The sequence below is a fragment of the Oncorhynchus kisutch genome, linkage group LG18 (genome assembly GCF_002021735.2).
Source record: "Oncorhynchus kisutch isolate 150728-3 linkage group LG18, Okis_V2, whole genome shotgun sequence".
In the NCBI taxonomy this organism is placed as follows: Eukaryota; Metazoa; Chordata; class Actinopteri; order Salmoniformes; family Salmonidae; genus Oncorhynchus; species Oncorhynchus kisutch.
Window position 1 is genome coordinate 16,455,479 of NC_034191.2, and position 11,076 is coordinate 16,466,554.

Sequence of the window (11,076 nt, forward strand, 5' to 3'; positions counted from 1 at the left end):
AATTTCTTTCCTTAATGTGTTTGAGACACATGGTAGGGGTGGTATACAGAAGAAAGCCCTATTTGGTAAAAGACCAAGTCCGTATTATGGCAATAACAGCTCAAATAAACAAAGACAAACGACAGTCCATCATTACTTTAAGGCAATACAGAAAATGTCAAGAACATTGAATGTTTCTTCAAGTGCAGTCACAAAAACAATATGATGAAACCAGCTCTCAAGACAAGGATATCCCTACCAGCCAAACCCTCCCTAACCCGGACGACGCTAGGTAAATTGTCCGTCGCCCAACGGATCTCCCGGTCGCGGCTGGTTACAACAGAGCCTGGGCGCAAACCCAGGGTCTCTGATGGCACAGCTGGCGCTGCAGTACAGCGCCCTTAACCACTGCGCCACCCGGGAGGCCCAACAGACACATCTTAACATCAACTGTTCCGAATCAGGCCTTCATGATCAAATGGCTGCAAAAAAAACACTGCTAAAGGACACCAACACGAGCAATGAACATTAGACCGGTGGAAATCAAACAATTGTATTAGTCACATGCGCCAAATACATCAGGTGAAATACTTACTTACAAGCCCCTAACCAACAATGCAGTTAAAAAATACGAATAAGAAATAAAAGGAACAAGTAATTAAAGAGCAGCAGTAAAATAACAATAGCAAGACTATATACAGGGGGTCCCGACACAGAGTCAATGTGCGGGGGCACCGGTTAGTCGAGATAATTGAGGTAACATGTAGCTAGAGTTATTAAAGAGACAATGCATAGATAATAACAGAGAGTAGGAGCGGCGTATAAGAGGGGGTGGGCAATGCAAATAGTCTGGGAAGCCATTTGATTAGATGTTCAGGTGTCTTAAGGCTTGGGGGTAGAAGCTGTTTAGAATCCTCTTGGACCTAGACTTGGCGCCCCGGTACCGCTTGCCATGCAGTAGCAGATAGAACAGTCTATGACTAGGGTGACTGGAGTCTTTGACAATTTTTTGTGTCTTCCTCTGACACCGCCTGGTATCGAGATCCTGGATGGCAGGAAGCTTGGCCCCAGTGATGTACAGGGCCATACACACTACCCTCTGTAGTGCCTTGCGGTCGCAGGCAGTGATGCAACCAGTGCTCTCGATGGTGCAGCTGTAGAACCTTTTGAGGATCTGAGAACCCATGCCAAATCTTTTCAGTCTCCTGGGGAATAGGATTTTGTCATGCCCTCTTCACGACTGTCTTGGTGTGCTTGGACCATGTTAGGTTGTTGATGTGGACACCAAGGAACTTGAAGCTCTCAACCTGCTCCAATGCAACCCCATCGATAAGAATGAGGGCGTGTTCGGTCCTCCTTTTCCTGTAGTCCACAATAATCTCCTTTGACTTCATCACATTGAGGGAGAGGTTGTGGTCCTGGCACCACACGGCCAGGTCTCTGATCTCCTCCCTATAAGCTGTCTCGTCATGGTCAGTGATCAGGCCTACCACTGTTGTGTTGGAGTCGTGCCTGGCTGTGCAGTCATGAGTGAACAGGGAGTACAGGAGGGGACTGAGTACGCACCCCTGAGGGACCCCTGTGTTGAGGATCAGCGTGGCGGATGTGTTGTTACCTACCCTTACCACCTGTGGGCGGCCTGTTAGGAAGTCCAGGATCCAGTTGCAGAGGGAGGTGTTTAGTCCCAGGATCTTTAGCTTATTGATTAGCTTTGGGTGTTGAACGCTGAGCTGTAGTCAATTAATAGCATTCTACCCTTGAATGAGTAAGTGTTCTAAAACTTTTGACCGGAAGTGTAAATGGTTATCAATATTAGTTATTTATTGTTTATGCTGCTTTTCTTACTTTAAATAAAATAATGTAAGCAAAACAAAATGGCCACGTAGCTACTGCCGATGTTGATACACAACAGGAATCACTTCCAAGTCGGCAGGCACAACACAGGAGCACTAATCGCAGGCTTACTATCGACTCGTATCCCAATCAGCCACGCAAAACTATCTCAAGTGGAAGCAAATCTGCCCAATTAGCTGATTCGGTTTCCATACATCCTCTCTCGAAACACCCACTCGCCCATACCCTGGTTGTCATTGGGCTGCAGCTACACATACTTGCCCCACGTTGGGCACCAATGTAACACATGTTTCCCACGGAGGCAACCAAGGTCTTAGACCAAGAGTGAGCACACACACAGTTTTTTTTTTAAGTTCATAGGCTGGGCTACCTCATCACATGACCATGACTGACTCATGTCCGCTACTCATGCACTCCACTACAATGGCATGTTTAGTTACATCCAACCAAACAGTATCTTTTGAGTGTGTGGTATTTATATTACCATGCCTTTCTTACTGGGACAGCAATTAGACCTGTGTTTTTGGTTACTGAGGAAACATTATCTGTATACTTCAGGGCTGCATGTTTAAAATTGTATTTTTATTTTTAACATTTTATTTAACTAGGCAAGTCAGTTAAGAACAACATCTTATTTACAATGACAGCCTACCGGGGAACTGTGGGTTAACTGCCTTGTTCTGCAGCAGCACGACAAATGTTTACCTTGTCAGGTCAGGGATTCAATCCAGCAACCTTTCGGTTACTGGCCCAATGCTCTGACCACTAGGCTACCTGCTGCCCCAGGGGCTGCATGTACCCTGTTTAACATTAACACATGATGAACATACCCTCTCTGTTGTCCTCAGCTCTTCTTGTTCACTGACGGTGAGGTGGGGAACACCAAGGAAGTGCTGGATCTGGTGAAGGCAAATGCCGGCTCTCACAGGTGGGCCCACAATCACTGTTTCACCAATCATTACCTAGCTATGGGAGCCCTGCTTTAAATAACTCTGTTACCTCCCACCTGAAAGGTACGGGACAGTTCAAAAATTACTGTTATGGGGGAGTTGTCCACAATAGGGGAGGTAGTGGTGTTTTTATTGGGCGCAGGGGAGGATAGTGGTGTTTTTATTGGGCGCAGGGGAGGTAGTGGTGTTTTTATTGGGCGCAGGGGAGGGTAGTGGTGTTTTTGTTGGGTGCAGGGGAGGATAGTGGTGTTTTTATTGGGCGCAGGGGAGGTAGTGGTGTTTTTATTGGGTGCAGGGGAGCGTTGTGGTGTTTTTATTGGGCGCAGGGGAGGGTAGTGAGCAATGTCCCTTCCAAGCTGCGCGCGAAAATCAGATTTCCTCTTGCTGATCATTGTCTGCAACCGGCTCTGATCGTAGTGTAATGAGACGGGCAGGGAGAGGGAGCGCAGCTCACCTTGCTGGCCCTTAGCCCTGCGTGGCATTCACTTTGCCACAAAACATGCTGCAGTAGTAAAGATGATATACATATTTATAAACACAGGTATTTGTGGTGGAAATCATTATTTTTGCATTAACTTCTTATGGCTGCAGGGGCAGTATTGAGTAGCTTGGATGAAAGGTGCCCAGAGTAAACAGCCTGCTCCTCAGTCCCAGTTGCTAATATATGCATATTATTATTAGTATTGGATAGAAAACACACTGAACTTTCTAAAACTGTTTGAATGATGTCTGTGAGTAAAACAGAACTCATATGAAAGGGAAAAACCTAAGAAATCCAAACAGGAAGTTGGAAATCTGAGGTTGTTCAATTTTCAACCCAGCCCCTATCGAATACACAGTGGGATATTGGTTATGTTGCACTTCTTAAGGCTTCCACCAGATATCATCCATCTTTAGAAACTTGAATGAGGCCTCTACTGTGATGTGGGAGCTCTTTGAGTCAGTGATCTGGCAGAGAGCCAGGTCCTGGTGATGCGCATTTCACATGATAGCGACCTGCGTTCCATGGCTTTTCTACAGACAATGGAATTCTCCAGTTGGAACGTTATTTAAGATTTATGATAAAAACATCCTAAAGATTGATTCTATACTTTAGTTTGAAATGTTTCTACGACCTGTAATATAACTTTTTGAAGTTTTTGTCCGACGTTTGGCTGGACCTGCACGAGCGTTTGGATTTGTGTGGTAAACGCCCAAACAAAAGTAGCTACTTGGACATAAATAATGGACATTATCGAACAAATTAAACATTTATTGTGGAACTAGGATTCCTGGCAGTGCATTCTGATGAAGACCATCAAAGGTAAGGAAATATTTATAATGTTATTTCTGATTTCTGTTGACTCCAACATGGCGGATAATTATTTTTTTCTGAGCGCCCTTCTCAGATTATTGCATGGTTAACTTTTTCCGTCAAGTTTAAAAAAAAATCTGACACAGTGGTTGCATTAAGGAGAGGTATATCTATATTTCCATGTCTAACAATTGTATTTTCATCGAAATTTATAATGAGTATTTCTGTAACATGATGTGGCTCTCTGCAATATCACTGGATGTTTTTGATACTAGTGAACGTAACGTGCCAATGTGTACTGAGATTTTTTAAATAAAAATATGAACTTTATCGAACAAAACATACATGTATTCTGTAACATGAAGTCCTATGAGTGTGATGAAGATCATCAAAGGTTAGTGATTCATTTTATCTCTATTTGTGCTTTTTTTTGTTCCTCTCTTTGGCTGGAAAAATGGCTGTGTTTTTCTGTGAGTTGGTGGTGACCTAACATAATCGTTTGTGGTGCTTTCGCTGTAAAGCCTATTTGAAATAGGACACTGGGGTGGGATTAACAACAAGATTACCTTTAAAAAGGTATAATACATGTATGTTTGAGGAATTTTAATTATGAGATTTCTGTTTTGAATTTGGCGCCATGCACTTTCACTGGCTGTTGTCATATCGATCCCGTTGACGGGATTGCAGCCCTAAGAAGTTTTAATACCGAAAATGCTTGCGCAAACCCTAACTGGTTTCAATATACAGTGGGGCAAAAAAGTATTTAGTCAGCCACCAATTGTGCAAGTTAAAAAGATGAGAGAGGCCTGTAATTTTCATCATAGGTACACTTCAACTATGACAGACAAAATGATGGAGTTTGGAGTGTGACTGTTTGAGGTTGTGGACAGGTGTCTTTCATACTGACAACAAGTTCAAACAGGTGCCATTAATACAGGTAACGAGTGGAGGACAGAGGAGCCTCTAAAGAAGAAGTTACAGGTCTGTGAGAGCCAGAAATCTTGCTTGTTTGTAGGTGACCAAATACTTATTTTCCACCATAATTTGCAAATAAATTCATTAAAAATACTACAATGTGATTTTGTGGATTTTTTTCCCTCATTTTGTCTGTCATAGTTGAAGTGTACCTATGATGAAAATTACAGGCCTCTCTCATCTTTTTAAGTGGGAGAACTTGCACAATTGGTGGCTGACTAAATACTTTTTTGCCCCACTGTAGTTTGTAACAGAGGCCATTGCACCTGTCTGGAAAGTAAAGCCATCTTTGTCTACAAGGTTCTAACCACTGGTCTTTTTGACCCAAAATATTAATTGTTAAACTTAATCTAATGTAAACCTATCCAATCTGGTTGTGGGCAGCAGTTTGGGAGATTATGTAGGTTTGGAGTTTTTCATCCCTGTGAGAACACAAAAGCTTCTGTATTGATGATTCTTACTGAACAGTTATGTTTTAATCCAGTCAGCCCACAAGCACAAGAAAACGATACCAGTGATTTGTTTGATAGCCTTATTTTGGTATTTGACAAGAACAATAATACTGTTTCCCTGGGTGTGTCCCTGCCAGGTGCTTCTCCTTTGGGATTGGAGAGGGGGCCAGCTCTGCTCTCATCTCTGGGGTGGCCAAGCAGGGTGGAGGGCACTCACAGTTTATCACAGGACAGGACAGGATGCAGCCCAAAGTAAGAGAGTAAGAGGGTGGGAAAGTGTGTGTGTATATGTAAAGAGGGCTGTATTGGTTAGAAATGTGTTTTCATCACCTGCCTTCTTCTCTACCGCTTCTTCTCTCTCCCTCTTCCTTCCACCCCTCCCTCCCTCCCTCCCTCCCTCAGGTGATGCAGTCCCTCCGGTTTGCCCTGCAGCCGGCTGTGGTGAACATCTCAGTCAAGTGGAATGTCCCAAAGGGGGTGTCTGTCACCCCTCTGTCACCACCAATCAGAGTGCTCTTCCAGGGTCAAAGGGCACTGCTATATGCCCAGCTCACTGGGAAGGTTAGGGCTCTGCCTTCTCCTGTTATGAGTGTTAATATTGTTTATGTCAATGTTCAAAGGGCACTGGAAAGGTCATAACTATTTGTTTCACTCAACCCCATATTTCATTGTTTTCTCTCTATATCGTTCTGTCTCTCTGTCTTTCTCTTTCCCTATCTCCTTATCTCAGAGCTCAGGGGACACAGAGGGCTCAGTGACAGTGAAGTACAGCCTGGCTGAGCAGCCTGTTGAGAACCAGCTGAGCTTCAGTCTCAAGCCCGCAGAAGACACTGGGTAAAAACAGCACTGTTTTTACTGTTTACGGTGTGCAGGCCTTGGTCAGATACATTAAGGGAATGTGCCACCACTTACAGACAAGACTGCCATGACGCTCCATTAACAGAAACAGTGCCAGCACTACTAATGCATTTCATCTATGTGGTATGATTTGATACATTTAGTAGGTACACCCATCCCATCATCAATCCTCCCCTCTTAATCTCTCTATCTCTCCTCTCCCCCACTCCACCATCTTAATCTCTCTCTCTCCTCTCCCCCACTCCACCATCTCAATCTCTCTATCCATTCTCTCCCCCACTCCACTATCTTAATCTCTCTATCCCTTCTCTCCCCCACTCCACCATCTTAACCTCTCTATCCCTCCTCTCCCCCATTCCACCATCTTAATCTCTCTATCCCTCCTCTCCCCCACTCCACCATCTTAATCTCTCTATCCCTTCTCTCCCCCACTCCAACATCTTAATCTCTTTATCCCTCCTCTCCCCCACTCCACCATCTTAATCTCTCTATCCCTCCTCTCCCCCACTCCACCATCTTAATCTCTCTATCCCTCCTCTCCCCCACTCCACCATCTTAATCTCTCTATCCCTCCTCTCCAGACTGACCGTCCACAGGCTGGGGGCTCGAACCCTGATCCGCTCCCTGGAGATGGAAGAGAGACAGGGGGATGGGAAGAAGAAGGGAGTGCAAGAGAAGGTGGTAGAGCTCAGCGTCCAATCAGGAGTGAGCAGTGTCTTTACTGCCTTCATCGCTGTCCACAAAGTAGATGGAGAGGCTGTGCAAGGACCAATGCTACGCAGACAAGTCCCCACGCCAAGTGTGTTTGTGCCTTTGAAACAACAAGGTCGGTGTAAGGAAATGATTTTATGCAGATATTATGTAAACAGCACAAAATATATGTATAAAAATATTTACCTTTTTATTTAACTAGGCAAGTCAGTTAAGAACAAATTCTTATTTACAATGAAGGCCTAGGAACAGTGGGTTAACTGCCTTGTTCAGGGGCAGAACGACAGATTTTTACCTTGTCAGCTCGGGGATTCGATCTAGCAACCTTTCATTTACGCTCTAACCACTACGCTTCCTGCTGCCCCAAATAAATAAGTGGTAACCCGAGCTGCAGTGTCACAAACGGTGCCCTCTGCACATGTAAGCCTCAGTGTTTAGTTATAAATGTGTTCTGTGTGTTTTCCTTTGTTTGTAACCCAGTGACCTGTGTGTTTCTTTCTCAGCATTGTTTAAAACCTCCCTGTCCAGGAGGACGGTGTGTGGTGCGGCTGTGAACATGTCTATGCCCAAAAAGATGAGTTTCAATGTCCAAGCTGATATGGGTCCCCTAGGATTAGGGTCAAAGTTTAGCAAAATGAGTAAGCTTCAAAGTGAAGGTAAGCACTGAGTCCATTTGGTTAAGAAACCAATTGCATAACTCATGCTCATGCCTCTATTTCAATATGCTTCCTACCACTATTATGAGTTAATAATATTTTGACTGAACCCTGTTAATACGATCCCTGTTCATTTGTATTTAGATTGTGATCTGATGGGTTCATGTTTAAAGGCTGCATGTTTTGATGGAACTACATGTCTTTATTCATTTCAGGTTCAATTCAAATGATAATTACATTTGACAATATCCAGAATTGACAATACACATTTTATATATTTCTTTCCTTTTCACATCATGGCTTTTACAGAAATGTTGGAAAGAACATTGTAAATGTTGAATTATTTTGGGTATTGAATTGTAATATTGAATTGTGATCTGCTATTGATAGACTTTTTTGTTGATAGGAATGTACAAAACAAACATTACCCATTTACATTAGTTTTCTGGTTTGGAGACCTGAATTATTAGACTGTGACCAAGACTCTTGCAAAGGGTTAATATCTGTGTTAACCTCATTTCAAGTACAATTCCCATGTGAATAACAGGTAACACAGTTTGATACTCCCCAAAGCGTATCTATTTATTGTGATTGTATTACTCAAGCCCAGTACAAGGACTTTACCACTGTTTTTAGGGTTTGGGTTTGGGTGACCCAGTTAGCCACTGGTGCTATAATATTTAAGTATTAGGTAATAACCGTTTTGGTCAGTTGTAACCGTTCTGACTATTTGTTGTCCTGTCCCATCAGACTTAGACTGTCCAGCCACAGCCTCTAATCCTGTGAAGGACCCTCTCCTCCAGCTGATCTCCCTCCAGAAGGCCTCTGGTTCCTGGGTCCTGGAGGCAGCGTTGGCTGAGGTACTGGGGAAGACTGAGGAGGAAGTGGCCAAGCCAAAGCCTGCACCGGTAGGTCCACAGAAATAAACTGAGACTCAGCAATATGAGCGTGCTGCAAGACTCTGCACTCACACAGACTATCTGCACGTATATTCTGTAGAATGACCATCAGCTCTGGACAACGGCATGATGACCATTGAACTGAATCTCACCATGATTCCCATGTCTCAGTATCCTTATCTTCTGCCTGTTTCCTCTCTTTCTCATCATCTCTCTCTTTCTCTTTCCCTTACTCTCTCTGTCTGTCTGTCGCTCTCTGTCTCTCTGTCTGTCTGTCGCGCTCTCTCTGTCTGTCTGTCGCTCTCTCTCTGTCTGTCTGTCGCTCTCTCTGTCTGTCTGTTGCTCTCTCTCTCTGTCTGTCTGTCTGTCGCTCTCTCTGTCTGTCTGTCGCTCTGTCTGTCTGTCTGTCTGTCTGTCGCTCTGTCTGTATGTCTGTCGCTCTGTCTATCGCTCTGTCTGTCTGTCTGTCTCTCCCCGTCTGTCTTTCTGTTCTGTTCTCTCTCTCTCAGGTGGACCAGGAGGTGTGGGCCACGGTTCTAGCCCTGGTATGGCTCTATGGGTTCAAGATGGAGGCTCAGGAGGAGTGGCAGTTTCTGGCCATGAAGGCAGTATCATGGATCCAGGCTCAGAAAGGTAGCTATAGCTCACTCTCATAGTCCTGGCATCTAAAATTCTGGCCTTCATCTAACCTGATTGGAAATAAATTGTTTCGGTGAAAGCAATTTCCTGGTTGGGATCCACTCTATTACTTAATCTCTCTATTTTGAGTATAATCAATCATTCACAATACAATGTTGGTGGTATTTTGTCTTCTAACAAGTTTGAAGATACATTTTGCCCACCCTTGTCCCCATGTTTCCACAATATAGTGATACCTGTCCTGGTGATGTGTGTTTCAGCGGCCAGTGTGTCCGAGTGTGTCCAGGCTGGAAACATCCTTCTGGGTTGCCAGGTGCAGAAAGACACATTGGGGCTCTGAGAGGTTCACACTGCCTGTCCTCTCTCTGTCCCCCACGCTCCTGCTACTCTGTCTGGGGTCAGATATACACACAACCCAACCTGCCCCTGGTCCCCTCAAAGCAACATGGTGGAACTAGCTACTGTCCCGGTCTGAACAAGCCTAATTATCAACCTCTCACCTATATTAGCCTACTGTCATTTAATGTAGGGTCACTTATGTATCTCAATGTATTGGTTGTTATTAACATATCAACATGAATCTATCTATTACATATACAGCTATACTTGTTAGACTTTGCTTTGGTTATCAATTCAATAGGCTACTGGAAACAATGTGTTAACTGTACTTGTCATCACTATCCAAAATGCTTGGTAAAATGGAAAGCTAGATGAGTGCCTTTCCGAGTGCCTTTACTGTGTGATCATTTAACACTGTCTATATTCATGCATTTCCTCATATTTTACCACTGTACTTTAAAATCAGATGATAAAATCAATGATATTCTACATGTTGATGGGTGTTTTATTTAATTTAAATTGTACCCCTTTTTCGTGGTATCCAATTGTTTAGTAGCTACTATCTAGTCTCATTGCTATAACTCCCGTACGGGCTCGGGAGAGACGAAGGTTGAAAGTCATCCTTTGTTGTGCATCTGTAAAGGTTTGTGGGGGTCTTGGGGGACAAGCTGAATTTCTTCAGCCTCCTGAGGTTGAAGAGACACTGTTGCGTCTTCTTTACCACACTGTGTGCGTGTGTGCACCATTTCAGATTGTCTGTGATGTATACACTGAGGAACTCGAAGCGTTTCACCTTCTCCTCTGCCGTCCCGTTGATAGGGGCATGCTCCCTCTGCTTTTGCCTGAAGTCCACGATCAGCTCCTTGTTTTTGTTGACGTTGAGGGAGAGGTTATTTCCCTGCCACCACTCCACCAGGGCCATCATTGTTGGTTATCAGGCCTACTACTGTTGTGTAGTCTGCAAACTTGATGATTGAGTTGGAGGCATGCAGGACCACGCAGTCATGGGTGAACAGGGAGTACAGGAGGGGGCTGAGCACGCACCATTGTGGAGCCCCTGTGTTGAGAATCAGTGAAGTGGAGGTGTTTAATTGGGTTGCGATCTGGTGACAGACGCATACACACACTTTACACCCCCTATTCTCCTTTGAGACGTAGGCAGGCATAAGCTACGAACAACGAACACAATTCCATTTAATCGATGGCAAATTGAATGCACAGAGATAAATCAAATCAAATTTTATTTGTCACATACACATGGTTAGCAGATGTTAATGCGAGTGTAGCAAAATGCTTGTGCTTCTAGTTCCGACAATGCAGTAATAACCAACAAGTAATCTAACTAACAATTCCAAAACTACTGTCTTATACACAGTGTAAGGGGATAAAGAATATGTACATAAGGATATATGAATGAGTGATGGTACAGAGCAGCATAGGCAAGATACAGTAGATGGTATCGAGTACAGT

General features: G+C 44.0%; 1 protein-coding gene across 2 annotated transcripts in view; it reads left to right on the plus strand.

Annotated features, from left to right (window-relative positions):
• The window catches only part of LOC109876059 (von Willebrand factor A domain-containing protein 5A), a 33,885-nt gene extending 23,788 nt beyond the window's left edge, over positions 1-10,097 (plus strand). The window contains exons 10-18 of one of the 2 annotated variants that reach the window (XM_031795465.1): positions 2,682-2,761; positions 5,642-5,756; positions 5,907-6,065; positions 6,235-6,338; positions 6,944-7,188; positions 7,577-7,729; positions 8,480-8,637; positions 9,138-9,261; positions 9,528-10,097. In XM_031795465.1, the coding sequence (XP_031651325.1) occupies positions 2,682-2,761; positions 5,642-5,756; positions 5,907-6,065; positions 6,235-6,338; positions 6,944-7,188; positions 7,577-7,729; positions 8,480-8,637; positions 9,138-9,261; positions 9,528-9,607 (1,218 nt within the window). In that variant the 3' untranslated portion in view covers positions 9,608-10,097. Of the gene's footprint in view, positions 1-2,681; positions 2,762-5,641; positions 5,757-5,906; positions 6,066-6,234; positions 6,339-6,943; positions 7,195-7,576; positions 7,730-8,479; positions 8,638-9,137; positions 9,262-9,527 lie in introns of both variants that reach the window. The other variant, XM_031795464.1, reaches the window with a different exon arrangement.
• Positions 10,098-11,076: the final 979 nt, after the last annotated feature.